Source organism: Peromyscus californicus, unplaced genomic scaffold, assembly GCF_007827085.1.
Source record: "Peromyscus californicus insignis strain IS unplaced genomic scaffold, ASM782708v3 Scaffold_7__1_contigs__length_154581171, whole genome shotgun sequence".
Lineage (NCBI taxonomy): Eukaryota > Metazoa > Chordata > Mammalia > Rodentia > Cricetidae > Peromyscus > Peromyscus californicus.
Window position 1 is genome coordinate 92,985,445 of NW_026294595.1, and position 17,354 is coordinate 93,002,798.

At 48.3% G+C, this 17,354-nt stretch overlaps 1 protein-coding gene and 1 long non-coding RNA gene across 2 annotated transcripts; both read left to right on the forward strand.

The window, feature by feature from the left end:
• Nucleotides 1-2,048: 2,048 nt before the first annotated feature.
• Nucleotides 2,049-7,192, forward strand: LOC128102135 (uncharacterized). The gene is made up of 2 exons (XR_008215328.1): nt 2,049-2,194; nt 6,904-7,192. It is a non-coding gene; the product is annotated as an uncharacterized LOC128102135 (long non-coding RNA).
• A 6,122-nt stretch (nt 7,193-13,314) lies between these two features.
• On the forward strand, nt 13,315-16,215 carry Inafm2 (InaF motif containing 2). Its single transcript, XM_052724221.1, has one exon. The coding sequence runs from the start codon at nt 13,484-13,486 to the stop codon at nt 13,940-13,942; it is 459 nt and encodes a 152-aa protein (XP_052580181.1). The 5' UTR covers nt 13,315-13,483; the 3' UTR covers nt 13,943-16,215.
• The last annotated feature ends 1,139 nt before the right edge of the window (nt 16,216-17,354 follow it).

Here is a 17,354-nt window from a genome sequence, read left to right on the forward strand (position 1 = left end):
GACATGTGAGAGCTGTGGGGAAGGAACTCAACAACCGCCTCCCAAGGATAGGTCCCGACTTCCCGCACTCACAGCCTGACCTAGGACACCCCTCCTGCCTCAGTTTCTCCAGTGCTGGAAGTGCAGGCATGCACCACTCTGCCCAGCCTCTTCCATCCCTCCTCAGTGCAGCTAGCCTCTGAATCCACCGGTCCTGCATCTGTGGAGTCAACCAACCACAGATTAAAAGATAAATCAGGTAAAATGCGGCATCTGCGCTGAAAACGCAGACATGTTTTCTTGTCACTATTCTCTAAGTAATGCAGGGTAACAACTACTTACATGGCATTTACATCGTATCAGGCGTAAGTGATCGAGACATGGCTTCAAGAATATGGAAGGTGTGGTAGACAACATGCAAAAGCTATATCATCTTTTGTAAGGGGTGTCTTTGGATTCTGGTGTGTATGGGGGGGTCCAAGAGTTAACACCCCATTGATACCAAGGGACAATTTTATGTGCATTGGTGTTTTGCCATGGGTGTTGGGTTGTGAGATGCCATGTGGGTGCTGGGAATTAAACCCAGGTCTTCTGGAAGAGCAGTCAATGCTCTTAACCTCTGAGCCATCTCTCTAGGCCCCAGAACAATTTTATACATGCTATTCTTTCCATACGTCTTCACTGACTTACTCTTCACACACACACACACACACACACTGCTGTTTGCATGAATCAGGAGCTGGACTCACTTTCCCAGAGCAAGTTGAATTAGAGATGCTCCAAGCTGCAGTCTTGAAATCTGCTGTCTCCAAGCTGTCTGAATTCATGCAGTTATGAGCACTGGGGCTCAAATCATTAGCAAACGGCAGCCTCCCATGAACAGCTCAGCTCAGCCTCCACAGCTGATGAGACCCAGGGTTATTGCTCTGTCCAGCTGGGCACCGGCTGGACCTCCACTGGCTGCCCACTGCAGTGCCGAAGGTGGAGTGTGAGTGGAGGCAGGGGCAAAGACGGAGCCGGTGCCAAGGTACTTTGACAACCAAGAAGACTCAAGAGCCCCCCGAAGCTGGTACGGCTCCTGTCTGTAACCTCAGAATTCAGAAGGCTGAGATAGGAAAATTACCACAAGTTTGTGGCCAGTTTGGGCTACAGAGTTGAGGCTCTGTCTTTTAAAAAAAAAAAAAGTTCTCTGTAGCCAGGCATAGTGATACATACCTGCAAACCTAACACGCAGGAAGCTGAAGCAGGAGGACCACAAGTTTGAAGGCAGCCTTGTTACATAATAAGACTCTGCCTCAAAAATAAATAAGTGAATAAATAAAAGTTCTCTAGAATTCTAGAAGTAAGATGTTGCTTGTCCCCTCCTTCCAATGCTCTAGACTACAGGAGAACCATCCAGGACTTCAGAGTGGAAAAGAACAGTCTCGAATATGGTTTTTTGTTTCTGTTTAAGTTGTTTTTGAGATAGGATTTCTCTGTGTAACCCCAGCATAGCCCTGGCCATCCTGGAACTCACTATGTAGATCAGACTGGCCTTGAACTCACAGAGATCCACCTGCCTCTGGCTTCTCAGTGCTGGGATCAAAGGTGTAGGCCCCCCCCCTCCTGACCGTGTGTTTCCTTTTGAAGTGCCATTTTGGATCAGACTTGCCTGGTCCATGCTCAAGAAGCCTAGGTGGTAGTCTCAAGTGTAGCAAATGTTCGCTGTGAACTCTCAGCAAAATGGCTGGGCTTGGTGAGCTAATAAACTTCATCATGTCCAGATTCCTCTAGTTCTAAAAATCTCTTTCCAATCAGGAGGGCCAACCTTGCCACCCATGTCTCCAAGAGATGGTCACCTTCAAGGTAAGGGCTGCAGGTGGCAGAGAAAACATGACATGTGTTTTTTTGGACGTGGTCACTTAGCCTTTCTGCCTCTGTTTATAGATCTGTGAGAAGGGCCAGTTTTCATACACACAATGAGATATCAGTCTCTAAGTGGGCACAGTGCATCACACATATGAAATGTTCTAGGTATGATATGATTGATTTTCTGTCTTTACTCCTAATTTGGTCCACCCACCTTTTTTTTTTTTTTTTTTTGGATCCGAGGAATTCATAGCCTCCTGGGTTCTGTGACTAGCAGGAAGCTAGTCATTACAGGAATATTTGGGAGAATGAGGACCAGACTCAGTCTACTCTCATGGAGCAACCACCCACCCCCCAAACCCACAAGGTGAGATGAAAGGGCTTCACTGAGATCCAGGCTCGCCTCCAAGACATCAGCTGAACAGGGACGGGGTGGGGAAGTGTCGGCTTAGCAGAAGCATGTGTGAATAAAACAGGGATTTTGCTGACAGCCAGCTCCATCTGAGTCCAAAGACAGAGCTGCCAATAAAATCGGACACTCTTTAGTTGCCGGATTGAAGCTGACTCTGAGCCTAGGGATTCTCCATCTTGAAATTCCCTAAGAGTCACCTGCCAAAGGGTGCTCCATATTCCCTGCTGCGCCCAGGCCCTTGGAATCAGGATCTAGAATGAAAGGAGAGACAAGGCAGTAAGAGGGTTGGGATTTCTATAGTTCTTCACTCTTTGGTGCCAGGAGCAGTCAGTGTCCTAGAATCGAGGAAGACTCTGCCCCATTATTCTCTGCATTATCAGGCCACACCTGAAATACTTGTGGATTTCTGTCTAAGTTGCTTTATTGAAGGAAATGCATTAACTGGAGGGCATTTGGTAGAGATCAGCTAGGATGTAGGATGTATGCAACATTTTGTTGGACCAGTATGGGAATCCCAAGTGTCTAGAAGCTCCACCTTCATATGAAGAGTCTTATTCTCTGGGTCCCAAAGGCCAGAATTGGAGATGAACTTTGGGGCTGGGAGTGTTTGGGGGTGTGCTTCCAGAGAAAGCATTTCCGAAGTGGGAAACAAGTAAGGATGGAACAGAAAAAGAACTTATCGGTGATGAGGTCACAACCCAGAATGCCTCCAGAGGCAGTGTGGTCATTTGAATGAGATTGGTTCCGATGGGTTCATATATTTGCCTGCTTGGTCCTCAGCTGGCAAACTATTTGGAAGTAGTGAGAGGTGTGGCCTTGTTGGAGTAGGTGTGTTCTTGTTGGAGGAAGTGTGTTGCTGGGGGTGGGCTTTGGGGTTCCCAAGGCCCACGCCAGGCCCAGTGTGTCTGTCTCTGTCTCTCTCTTTTTGTCTTTTTGTCTCTACTCTTTGTCTGTTTGTCTATCTGTCTGTCTGTCTGTCTGTCTGTCTTCCTGCCTACCTGTGGATCAGGATGTAAAGCTCTCAGCTCCTGCTCCAGCTCCATGTGGGCTGCCATGTCCCATCATGATGATAACGGACTTACCCTCTGAAACTGTAAGCGAGCCTCCCACCATGATGATAACGGACTTACCCTCTGAAACTGTAAGCGAGCCTCTGATTAAATGCTTTCCTTATAAGAGTTGCCTTGGTATTGCGTCCCTTTACAGTAACGAACAGTGACTAAGGCAGGGAGCCCTGGGGTTGCTAGGATCCCACTGACTTAGCCCCTACTGAATAAAGAAAGGTTTGCACCTTTGAGAGGGGTCTGTTTGGCAGCTGAAGGAAGTGTCTGGGGAGAAACTCGGACATGAGCCCTCAGCAGCCAACACTCCTGGCAACTTAGTCCTAAAGACAAGATTGAGGGTCCACCTGCGGTGTCCCTGCTCGGACCACGCCCTTCCCAGAGCAAGTTAATTCTACCAGGACCAACTCCTTTACAGTGTTGGCCTTTTTCTCTGGGAAACTTACCAAATGTAAATGGGATGAGCTAGAGGTCCCACTGCCACAGTCTGATCTCGGTGTCACAACAGATATGCATTATCTGTCCCTGTCCTTTCTGTACCATTTTGAGTCTCTTTACCTTCAGTGGGCACTGCCACTGGTCTAGGTGGGCTGTCTCTCCAACCGTGCTGCTACACATACCTGTTTTCCATCAAAATCAGCCAAGGGGGCACCAAGAGACATCCCGGGGACCCCCTAGATGCCAAATACAGTTTCCTTCTCCATTACTTAATGGCATTCCAAAGGATAGGGGTCAGTTACCCCTGCCAGCAAGTGACTCCTGGTCTGGCTTACTGGTCTCTTTGCACAAGGATTCTAGATAAAAAGCAGCACTTTTTATGGGGATTTTATTCTGTTCCCTTGGGGAGCTATTCCCCACTCTGAAGCCAAATTCTCTGAACACTGGAGTTCCTACCTAGAACTGTAGGAACACAGGGGAGGGTAGATAAATAGGGTCATTCATATTTCCACCTCTGGTTTCCTAAGACTTTATACTCCACATGTTCCGCCATGGTACCATATAATGGATATTAATTAGGGTGCATGCATTCCCTGTATCCCAGAGGCTCATCTTATTAGCACTTTATTTGGAGGGGCTAGTCCATTCTTGTCTCAACCCATAGCATCCGGGTGGTGAATTGCACAATAGGCCAGAAGATCCTGAGATCATGTGCTACTTTTGCTATAAAGTACAGTGTTCTGTGGAATATTAATTTAATATGTGTTACATTTGTTTATGCTGAGGAACATTTTTAACAGTTTTAATGATGCAAAGGGGTTTTTGCATTCTTTTATGTCTCATTTGTTTAACTTTGTGAAGCTGTGTTACTTTGCCTGTCTAAAACACCTGATTGATCTAATAAAGAGCTGAACGGCCAATAGCAAGGCAGGAGAAAAGATAGGTGGGGCTGCCAGGCAGAGAAAATAAATAGGAGGAGAAAAAGAGGAATAGGAAAGCAAGAGAGATCGAGGAGTGAGAAAAGAAGGGACCAGCCACCCAGCCACACAGCCAGACATGGAGTAAGAGTGAAAGTAAGATATACAGAAGCAAGATAAAAGCCCAGAAGCAAACGGATCATTTAAGTTAAGAAAAGCTGGCAAGAAACAAGCCAAGCTAAGGCCGGGCACTCATAAGAAAGAATAAGTCTCTGTGTGTGATTTATTTGGGAGCTGGGTGGCAGGCCCCCAAAAGAGTAAAAAACAAAGAGTAAAAGAGTCAAAGAAGAAAAAACAACCAATTACACCTTGTCAGCAAGTCAACACTTTCTAAGCATCTCAAACAGCGGTCTTTCAGATGGAAAGCTAACTCCATATGCAGGGCATATGCCACTTTGAGTCAAGTGAGATACCGACACTTCTAGAACAAAACAGGTGTAATATAATCAACTTGTTAGCATATGACAGGCTGGTTCTTGGGCTTGGGAGGTAACAGAGAGGTCACTCTTGCTGTATGGGAATCCATGCTGGTGGGCCACCCCAACCATCATTTATATGCCCGTGCACAGCCTCCATCTAGGTCACCACAGCCGTTCATGTGACCATTGTGCCGTACATGCCGGACCTCCTATCTACTTGGCTGTTGGATATCTCCTTTGTGCTGGTTCTCTTGAGTGGACACTAGCGTGTGATACACATATTTTCCCAATTCGTGCCTGTTGCCATAGACTCAACACCTCCCTCTTCCCTAGACTTTCTTGCTCTTCATCCTCATTTGCTGCAGCTTGTGAGCCTGTCCAGATTTTCACGTTAGACCTCTGTACAGGAAGGCTATGATGATAATGCAATCTCCAGTCAGGTTTATCTTCAGTATCAAGGTGGACACTATATCTAGCATTCAGCTTTCATGCTTGCTCCAGTCCTCAAGTAGTCAGTACTCAAACACACACACACACACACACACACACACACACACACAACAAAAAAAAAAAAAAAAAAAAAAAACTCTGAAGAAGTTGGAAAATTACAGCTGCATTCTCAGAGTGCTCTGGGAGCCTTCCTCTTGGAAACATGGCCACTAAGTCAACGTCTTAGTTACTATTTTATTGCTGTGAAGAGACACCATGACCACAGCAACTCTTATAAAAGAAATCATTTAATTGAAGCTTGCTTACAGTTTCAGTGGTTTAGTCCATTCTCATCATGGTGGGGAGCATGGTGGCATGCAGGCAGACATGATGCTGGAGAAGGAGCTGAGAGTTCTACATCCAGATCCACAGGCAGCAGGAAGAGAGAGACACTTGGCCTGACTTGGGCCTTTGAAACTTCAGAGTCCACCCCCCAGTGACACACTTCCTCCAACAAGGTCACACTTCTTAATCCCTCTCAAGTAGTGCCACTTCCTGATGACCAGGCATTCAAATATATGAGCCCATGGGGGCCATTCTTATTCAAACCACCAGTCAAGTTCTAGATGTAAAAATGGAGTCAGGTTTAGAAATTGGACAGCATGTATAGCTCTGTCTCTTGGTCTTTCATCAGTTACTTTTGTTTTAAAATTTTTATTTGTGCATCTCTAGTACATTTTAAAACTTACTTTGCGTGTGTGTGTGTGTGTGTGTGTGTGTGTGTGTGTTTGTGGGCACGGGTGTGCAAAGGTATATGTGTGGAGGTCAGGGGACAACTTGTGGGAGGGCGTTCTCTCCATCTCTTCTTCCCAGGATCAATCTCAGGTCATCAAGCAGCAGGCATTTTTGCCTGTGGCACCATCTCAATGGCCTTATTAGCTTATCTTAACAGTACAAAAAAAGGGGGGGTTTTAAGATGACATTTTCATACATGTAGATAATATACTCTGATCACATTCAGCTGCCATTATCCCCTCTTCCCTCTCCCCTCCTAGTGGTCCCCTCCCCCTCCCAAATAGTCCCTCTTCTGCTTCCATGACTTTTTTAAAATCTAGACTCCTGTGATGGCTTTGGTTGTCATCTTGACTGCGTCTGGAATTAACTAAAAGCAAGCTGCTGGGCACTCCGGTGTGGGATTTTCTGAATCAGATTATTTAGAGCAGGAAGACCTGCCCTAAATCTGGGCCACACCTTCTGGCAAGAGAAGCTTTGCCTTGCCTGCTTGTCTTCACTCTTGCTGGCAGATCCATCTACCCTTTGCTGTGGCATTCCTTCACCAGTTTTAGGACCAACATATCCAGCAGCTCTCCAGGACTCCTTCAGGTCTTCAGCGCCAGATCAGGACGGACTGCAAGGCACCTAGTCCGGCAGACTGAACAACTACTGGATTCCTGACCTCCACAATGTGAGGCAGCCATTGTTGGACTACGTGGACCACATCCCAGTAAGACAATCCATTCTCTCGGTCTGTTCTTTTAGGGAACCCTCGTACAATTCCTCATGTGAAAGAAAATGTGACATTCATCTTTGAGTTTGGCTTACTTTAATAAACATTATGATCTCAAGCTATATTCATTTTCCAGAAAAAAATGACATAACTTCATTTATTCACTCACTTGCTCATTCATTCATTCTTATTCCTTCTGGTTTCTCAAGACAGGGTCTCACTATGTAACCCTGGCTGGTCTGAAACTCACTCTGTAGACCAAACTGGCCTCGAACTCACAGAGATCCTCCTGGCTCTGCTTCCCAAGTGCTGGGATTAAAGGTGTGCGCCACCATCCCCTGGCTACTTTTGGCATCTTTAAACAACAACAACAAGGAAATGGCACCAAATGGCACCAAATGGAATGCCAATGATAAACTACTAAGTTTAAGAGAGGAAAGGCAAGAAAAGAAAGGAAAAGCCAATTTCACTTAAGAATATCCTTCACAAAGCAATAACCATTGTTAAACTAAACTAAATCATGATGCATGCATTTCTTTCTAATATTCTGAGTGACTGAATGCAAAGTGCTCTCCTGCATGCAGGAGCACACTTGTCCTTTTGGGGAAATCACTTGAGTGACCAGGTTTCAAACTGAACTAGCCACCTCCCTGCGGAACATTGTTCCCACTCGAAGAGCAACTGACATAAAGTCACTGTCATGCAGACTGCTTGACAGATGTTTGCTCAAATGTGAACCAAGAGTCTCTGTCACTGTGAGGAAGACTGACATCTGTCACTAATGATAAAAATCTGACCTCTCAAGTAAAAATAGAATTCACAGTAACCTATTTGCACCATATTATGACCCTGACTGATTTCCAAGGGCTTAAACTGTTTCTGGTGTTACCAAATATGATTAGCATATTACAAAATTAAATGTAACAATATTTGGACGTATGCATACATCAGTAAATCAACGTTTTCACACTAACCAAAGTAGGGTGTTACAAAATCATCTATGTATGTGTAAAGTGCCATTCCAAGAGCAAGGTGGACAATGACTTCAGTGTCAGTTACCAAAGTGCCACCGATATAGTAATAACGGGGTGCAGGTTTTTTGAGTTTTTTTGGTTTGTTTATTCTGGTTTTTTTGAGACAGGGATTCCCTGGGTAGCCCTGACTATCCTGGAACTCGCTTTGTAGACCAGGCTGGCCTTGAACTCAAGAGATCTACCTACCTTTGCCTCCCAAGTGCTGGGATTAAAGGCGTGTGCCGCCGCCGCCCCACCACCACCACCACCACCACCACCACCGCCACCGCCATCACCACCGCCGAGCTAGTAATGTTTTATAGTCTGCATTGCAACTTCCATTTAGTACTCATTGAGATTTGATGTAGTACAAAAAATAGCCACAACGATCTGAAAGACTACTAAAATACTCTTCTATTTTTCCAACCACATATCTGCATGATGCCAGATTTTCTTTATATATTTTGACCGAAGGAACACAGTGCCAGCAAAAGTAAGACTCCAGCTGTCTCCCATAAAGCAACATGCAAGAGAGTTGTAAAAATGTGAAACTGGCCAGGCATAGTGGCACATCTTCAATCACAACACTGGGGAGGCAGAGACAGGCAGGTCTCTGTGGGTTCGAGGCCTGGTCTGCAGAGCTAGTTCCTGGAAAGCCAGGGCTACACAGTGAGATCCTGTCTCAAGAGAAAAAAAACGTGAAACTTAACCAGGCATAGTAGCACACACTTGTAATCCCAGCTGAAGCAGGAAAACTGCGGGTCCAAGGAGAGACTTGGCCACTCAGCAAGACCCCATCTTAAATAAATACAGCCAAGCTACTTTTTTAAAAACTATTTTTAAAATAAATGTATTTATTTTCATAAAAATATGCTCTTGGTTCACGTGCAATGGAAATGTAATGTTCTAACAAAATAATATTTTATAAATTCCTGCCTTCTTTTTAATGTGGCAATATATCAATAACTATAACCCACACAAACAAAAGTTTTTTGTTGACCTCAATTGTTTTTTTTATGTCTGTGTCGTGTTGCCAAGACTGGTCTTGAACTCCTGGCCTGAAGTGGTTTCTCTACCTCAACCTCTCAAGTAGCTAGGACTACATGGTTATGTTACCAAGGCTAGCCCAGGAAATCTGAAACTAAAATGCTTGAGAAGCCGTGGCACAGCTGAGCTACAATGTACCATTGTGAGCTGCCCAGCTAGCTTGCCCAAGGGACGCTATAGTATCAACATGTTCCATAGATCTACTGGTCAGAACCCCTCACTGGATGCTCTTCATATTAGCTATGTCAACAACTGGTTTCTATTATTTCACAGGGCCAGTTCTGGAAGGGCCTTTTTCTGTCCTACAAAGGACAGCTCACACTGAGAAGAAGCTCTATGATACTGGCATCCTTCCCACCAGACATTCCTTGTTGCTTTGATACCTAAGTATTGTCTGAGTCTTCTTGCCAAACTGAAATAGGCTCCTAGCCATACATAGAATACCACTGTAGCATCCCACTCTCAGTTTTTTGAGACCTTCTTCCATGGCAGTTCTGGAATTCTGGTGTTTCTCCAGTCTCCCAAGGTCTTCGTTAGGGTATGAAATCCTGCCTCACAGGACAGTGCTTCCAGAACAATAGACTCCCTGATCCAATACTGTGTTCAGTCCTTCCCACAACCCACTAACCTATACCTCTGTCTCTGGCTCCTGCCAATACATGTTGATTTCACTTCACCTATTGGTTTTGTAGATGGGGAAACAGAGGGAACTTCCTTTGGTGTTGGAGAATATTATTTTAAGATGTGTTACATTTGTTTATGCTTTGGAACACTTGTTTCATGACGCAAAGATGGGTTGCATTCTTTTATGTTGCATTTGTTTAACTCTGTGAAGCTGTGTTACTGTGCCTGTCTAAAACACCTGAAGGTTTAATAAAGAGCTCAACAGCCAATAGTAAGGCAGGAGAAAGGATAGGTGGGGCTGGCAGGCAGGAAGAATAAATAGAAGGAGAAAAGGAGGAGAAAAAAGAAGAAAGAGCAAGAAAACAAGGAGAGGAGGATGTTAGGGACCAGCCAGCCAGCCACGGAGTAAGACTGAAAGTAAGATTACAGAAGTAAGAAAAGGAAAAACCCCAGAGACAAAAGGTAGACGGAATAGTTTAAAGTTAAGAAAAGCTGGCTAAAAACAAGCCAAGCTAAGGCTGGGCATTTATAATTAAGAATAAGCCTCCATGAGTGATTTATTTGGTAGCTGGGTGGTGGGCCCCCAAAAGAGCCAAAAGAGCAAAGAGCAAAACCAAACAGCCCTTTGGTGCCTGCCTAGGGACAGTTCCCAAAGACAGTAGCAGCAGGGAGTCATCCATAGCCAATAAGCCAGCAGCTGGAGGAATGAGTTTGTCTATCCCATGGAAAACCTGGCTGGTACCTCACAAATGCCACTACAGAGACAAGACTTGGCTGTGCTAGCAAGCAGAGAAGAGCAGGCAACAAGCACCCAAGCCCTGGAGTCAGCAAGACTTAGGTTTTAACTGAATTCTGGTTATGTGACCTTGGGTAAGTGCTTTAACCCTCTTGAAGCAGTTTCCGCTACAAAATAACTACCGATAAATTGTGAATACTTATGACTCTCAACATAGTGCCTGTCACATCCAAGGCCACAGTTCCGGCTGCTGCTTGGATTGCTTCAAACTTCTCCAGAGACTGACGGGGCTTCTTCAGGGGGCAGAGACAGTCACTTAGCTGATGCTGCAGCGTGCTCCACAGGAATGTTGTACAAGAGGCTCTAGGGTGGTTGAGGATATTCACCAAAGATGGCCTTTCGGGTCCTTTCTGTCCCCAAACTTGCCTTGATCTTGAGTTCCTGCCTAACCTTGGTGGGGGAGAGGCACTTAGAAAAGCATATTCACTTTCAGGCCACTAGGGGGCCATTTAGTTGCCGGCAACAGGAATACACTAATGGTTTCTTAATGGCTCAGGCACCAGGGAGATCAGACTCAATTATATCTGAAAGCATTTTGAGTTCCAGGGGTAAAAGACACTATGTAAATCCAGATAATAAATAGTGCTTATTGACGACAGGTTAAAGAATCTGGCACCGTTTCATTTGGGGAAGAATAGGGAGAGGAATTGAATAAGGGCTTCGAGTACATCATTGTTTAGAATAAAAAAAGAGTGACATGTTGTTTTCCTACTCTGCTGGGAAGCAAGCAAGAAAACGGAAGTGAAATTTGCAACAGAAATATGGAGAAGCAATATAGAATGCATTCCAGGAATGGAATCAAAGGGTCTTATGTGGGATCTTTGAGCATAATTCACCTTGGGATGGTGGTATGATCAATCCTGCCAGGAGGGCCAGAGAACAACAGACCAAGAGAAACAACATTTGATGGCAATTCATAGGTGTTAACTCTATAGGCCACCTTCAAGACCAGCTCTGGCGGCACTGGGAGCAGGTCTCTCTTTCTCAAACACACACCCACCACCACCACCACCACCTATCAATCCACAGAAGCCAATAAACACTCCAAACTCCCAGTGTCCTTGTAATTTCTCAGAAAGTAAACGGGCAAGCTTTTCCTTGAAATAGCATGAGTTGGGCCATTTTGCTGGTGGCACAGCCCTACCTGAGTCTCCACCAGGACTGGATTAGAAGGTGCTTCTGTGCCTAGGGATGGGAGGATTGGGGAAAAGCTTGGGTAAGGAACGTCAAAGTCAAAGGCTCCTGGAAAAGGAGAGATGGAGAGGGCAGAGGGAGTCCTGCCCCACAGGGTCAGAAGCCACCCAGGCCCTCCCTCGCAGAGGCCACAGAGAAGGTACCCCCCACCCCAACCTCATCAGTACCACAGTCCTCCCTCCCATACACACTCACATCGGCAGTTCTCTCATCCATTCAGACACCCAGACTGTTCACAACGACAGTTTGGGGAACACAGGAAGATTCAAGCAGGAGGGCCCCAGAAATCATAGTGAATCCCACAGAGAAGGAAATACGAAGAAGAAACAAAGGAGAAGGTGAAGGCATAGGGGAGATGGTCACTGAGAGTCCCTTCATACAGAGGCACCCAAAGGTCCGGAAGAACAAACACAAAGTCTAAAGCCTAGTAGGACAAACCTCAAATGGGAAAAGACAATTCTTTAGATCCTGGGGTTGAAAAAAAAAAAAAAGGGAAGAAGAAGAAGGAGGAGAAGGAGAAGGAGAAGAAGAAGAAGAAAAGGAAGGAAGAAAGGAAGGAAGGAAGGAAGGAAGGAAGGAAGGAAGGAAGGAAGGAAGGAAGGAAAAGAGAAAAAAATAAAAACGCTGGGAGATGCCCTCCACCAGCTCAGTGCAGCCCCTTGGGTACAATTCAAGGCCAACCCCGGGAATCAGAAGACCTGAGTAGGACCTGAGATCTGTTGTCTCAGATTAAGGTGGCAGGCGAGTCTAGGGAACAAACTTTGGCTCTGTCCCTGAGGCTCACGGCAGCCTGACTCAGGGGTCCTAAGAGGACCCAAACAGTCAAGATTCGTGTAGTCTCAGAGTCCAGCCCAACAGGAGAAAAGAATCGCGACAGACAGCGATGTCGTTGTGCGCTCCAGGTTTCCGACCTGAACCGACTCTTTGGGGTGAAGGGATCTGGGACACCACTACACCCCCTTCCTCGAGAAGTAGCTGGAGATCAAGAACTTAATGTCAGGCCCATTTCGGAGCCCTAAGGGACCCGGGCCTGGTTGGCCCAACCACCTACCACCTCCTAGCCTGGGGCGAGGTGGAGAGACGCCTGAGTTGACAGCTCTCCGCCCAGCCGGTCCGCCCCGCCGCCTCCCGGTTCCGCACTCCCTTCCGCAAAACGCCGTTTCCCCCTTTAAAGCAGCGTCCGTCGCCCCTTTAAGGCCCAGCCTCCCTTAACTCTCTCTTAACTGGGCGTCCCCAGGGGGCCCGCGACGCTCGGCCGCAGCCGCCTCCCCCAAGAGGCACTTCCGGGCCTCTGCATCGCCCTTTTAAGAGGCAGGCCCCCGGGCAGCGCACGGCCCCGCCCCCTGCACCGGCGCGCCCCGCGGGGGAGCCGGGTTGGTGCCGGAGTGCGCGGTCCGCGCGGCCACTGGAGACCAGGCGGCCGGCGGCTGGGCAGGCGGCGGCAGCGGATGGGGACTCGGAGTCGGGCGGCTGTGGCTGTGGCGGCGGCCGGGAAGCAGCTGGCGGGCCGGCGGCGGCGGCGGCGCTGGCGGCGGTGACGGGCCCCGGCGGCGGCGGCGGCGGCGGCAGCAGCAGCGACGCGGTGGCGGGCTGCGGGCGGGCGGCGTGAGGAGCGGCGGCGGAGCGCGGGGCCGCCGGGAAGCTAGGGCGCCGGGACGCCCCCTGCCCAGTCCTCGCAGGCCGTCAGGCCCCCTCCAGCCGGGGCCGTGGAGCACCGGGGCAAAGGCCGGGGCCCCCCCATGAAGGAGCGCGACGCGGCCCCGGCCGAGCGGGGCAAGCCGGCCACCTACACCGGGGACAAGAAGGCGAAGATGGCGGCCAAGACCAACAAGAAGTGGGTCCGGCTCGCCACGGTGTTCGCCTACGTGCTCTCTGTGTCGCTGGCCGCCATCGTCCTGGCCGTCTACTACAGCCTCATCTGGCAGCCGGTGGGCGCCGGGACCTCGGGGGGAGCCGCCGGCCCGCCCCCCAGCGGCTCCAACACCACCGGCCCGTCTGGGACTTCGGGGGCGGCGGCGGGGCCCAACAGCACCAGGTCGTCCCGCCGCGAGGCGCCACGCGACGCTCCCCCGCTGCAGGCGGCGAGGCCGGCGCCCCCGGAACCCGCGGCCGACAACCCCGTAACCGGGCCGCTCGAGCGGCCGCGAGGGCCGGACGAGGACGAAGAGGAAGCGGCCGCAGCGCCCCGGAGTCGTTGAACCTCTCCGCGTTGGGGGCGGTCGGGAATCTTCGTCCCCCAAGCCCACAGGCAGGACTTTGCAGCAGGACCGGCTCCGGAGCCCTCCGGAGTGACCCCTACGCGAGCGAACGCCCCCCCCACACACACACCTCAGCGATCGCCAGCTCGCCCCGGGGAGCGGGGAACGCACAACCGGATCTTCAGCCAAGGGACCACGATTCGCCGGGGACTCGGGGTTTGATCTTCCCAGCACCGGGCTGCGCCAGGGCCCTGAGCCATAAGGGGAGCTGGGGGTGGGGGGGTGGGGAGAGCCTAGCACCCAGCCCTTCTGCGCCGCTAGCTCTGGTGTATCCTAAAGCAGGGGGTGACTCGGGCGCCCCATCCCCAAGACTCAGGGGGAGGGGAGGGAGTTGTGTAGGGGCTCTTTTTTTAATAAGCTGAAGCTCTCGGAAAGAAGAGGGCACCAAAAGTAGCGGAGCTCAGGTACGTCAACCTAGTTGCAGTGGCCAGACATGCGTTTAATTTATAGATCCCTGTATATAGTTGTTGACATATGCACTAGAAGCTATAATCACATAGAACTCTATGTATTTCCCCACACCCTGGGTAGCTACTGAATGGTGGGGTCCAGCAAGGGCTATTTGCTGGCGTCCAAACTGCACTTAGCCAGAAGGGCACAAACACAGCTTTTTTTTTTTCTTTTCCATCTCACCCACTCTTTCACCTGTGTTCCCTTCCTGGTTCAGAAAGCTAAGTTCCTGGTGTTCTTACACAAGAGTATAATCATTCTTAGATTGCTGCCATGACGGTGGAGAAACCTTAGTAGTGGAAACAGTTTCGGAAGGGTGGGGAATGTGCTGACCCCCCTCTGGTTCCCATCCTAGAGCTCCCACCAAAGTGGCTCCTGGTGCCTCCCTGAATATCTGGATATACGCCAGGGGCAATGGAGAGGAGGAAGTGCTGTGTTTAGATCAGTCCCTTCCCCTCACAGAATTCCTTTAGGAAGAGCAAGCCTTTTTAAGTACAGTGATTGGCAAGTGTTTTCTCTCATTCCTTTTCCGTCTCCTCAATTATCTTATCTGGCTCCAGATCTTGTCTTATTTAATTTCTTGCCCTTCTAGATCTTGTCTTACTCATTTTTGCATTTCCTATTTTCTGAGCCTGAAACAACACAGCAGCTTGCCGTTAGGACAAAATCCGTTTCGAAACCAGAGCTTTGATGTGCTCTGGTTTTGAGTTACTGTATAGATCTCAAGCCTAGGAGTGTGCTTAGACAGCCAGTGAAGAGACCAGCCGTGAAGGTTGAATTGGCAGCTTGTCTCCCTCATTCCTGACAAGCTCCCACTTAGATGCAGCAAGTTTTCTAGAGGTGGCAACAGATGTCAAGGGACACACACACACACACACACACACACACACACACACACACACACACACACACAGAGCTCCAGGGCAGCAAGAATTCCACTTCTTCAATTTGGATTCCATTTCCTCTGCCACTTGCTTTTAGGCAATTGAGTGTGGGCAGTGACAGAGATCAGACCCCTTAGTGTTTCCTTTTTGGGAAATGAGCTACTTAAAAAAGAAACAAACAGGAACCTTGCCCACCTTTGTCCTGAACTGTCTATCCAGTTTTCTGGCCTACCTTGTAGTTAGCTCTGATTCAGGTTTACAGGACAACAGTCTTGATTTAAGCCATGTCCTGTCCTGGGCAAGAAAGTAGCTACTAAGCTGGCTCGGCCTCCCAGCAGGCTGCCAACACCCCAAGGTGTCTGGGCTTGGAGATTTTTTCACAGCTGATGAGGACTTCAGTCATTAGGAGGCCCATGGGGACTTTTTAAATTTTTGATGAGAGACTGGGGGGAAGAAACATAAAATGTCACTTTATAACTTCAATAATAGCCTGTAATTTATATTTATGGTGTGAATTTTTAGTCCTATATTTTAATAATTTGTAAATTGACCTCTTATTCCAAGAATCCTCGGGACTCATGGGAGACTATCTGGGAGTCCATTCCTCCTCCCCTCGTGACCCTGCTTTATGGACTGTTTAAATCCACTTTGGGATGAATCAGGGTCCAGCAAGACCACTCGTGGTCAGCTGGCCTCCCGACTCTCCAAAGCCTTCACTGGAATTGGGACATTTTTCTCCAGCCCTAGCTGTGAACATGACCAGAGACGTTATTTCTAATTCAGCCATTCGAGATATACCTGTACTTTAAAAGTCCTGTATATTTTTTAAAAGTTTTATTTTTCAGGTGAACAAAAATACATTCTAAGAACTCTGCCTAAGCCTGTGTAAGTTGATCGTTTCTCCTGCGGACTTCATGGAGAAGGAGTCTGTGGTCTCGGGTGCCATGGATGGGTGCTGATGAATAGGTTTAGAAGGAAAAAGCAATTGCCTTGCTGTTCTCAGGGCTGCAACTGAACAGATTAGAGAAGGGTGTGGGATCCATCTTAGTCAGGAAGCCAGCCTCGTGGGGTCGGAAGATGATGCCAGCTTTTGCCAAAAAGCTGGAGGGCAGACAGAAGTTCTACTCGGAGGTAGTCTTAGCAGATTCCTAGCTAAAGGGCTAGAAAGTGTTGAGTAGTAAGTTTTAATCAAAAACATTTAGCTGTCTGAGCTGAAGACACAGTTGCTTGCTCTCATCACGTTCTCACCTTAAACGGTTGGCCTTTTACTAACTGAGGAAGCCTAACACTGGAAAAGACAAATGCATGCCTGATCTGTACTGCCTGATGAGAGCCTGTCTCCCCTGGAACCAAGCTGCTAAGAGGTGTAGGCTGCTTCAAAGGTGAGAGTTTTTTCTCTCCTTAAAACAAAAAAAAAAAAAAAAAGCCATGTGGGTGAAAAGCATAAATATAAGGGATTAGTTATGCTGCAAAAATACATGGTACGAATTGAGCTCAGCTCATTACCAGACAATGGTGCCCAGCACAAATCCAGAGCGAGAAGCCAGTGTTGGTGGAGCCCCCTGTGGCCTGCACTTCTCCAGAGCTGTTAGGGGGTAGCCACTGTGCTTTTACTTCACCTTGTAGTCTGCAGGGAGTCGAGGAGCAAGTCCCGCCCTTCCTTTATTTCCCTCTTGAGCCTACACAATGGCTTTCTGTGAGAGGGCTTGGTAAGGCAGGAGTGAGTTCTGTGGCTTTTGACTCTGCCCCTCCTTTCTGCAGATGGGGACATGTGGCTTCTACAGCTGCACACAGCTTACCACATTGGCCAGAGACAGCAGTAGGTACATGGAGAGCCTGCTGGCTGATTAGAACAGGGCCCGATGGGATGGGAACAGGCGTCAGAAACAGCTTTCTTTGCAAATGTTCAGGAGCAAAACTGCCCATGTTTTTAAGCCTGGAAGGTCTGTGCAAAGGACGTTAGAGATTTTCTCTGCACTGGGACAATCCCTAGGTGTCTGCTTATATTGAAAGTTACC

What these genes read in the sequence shown, in the direction of transcription:
- Inafm2 (XM_052724221.1), top strand. Translation starts at nt 13,484, where the DNA reads ATGAAGGAGCGCGACGCGGCCCCGGCCGAGCGGGGCAAGCCGGCCACC.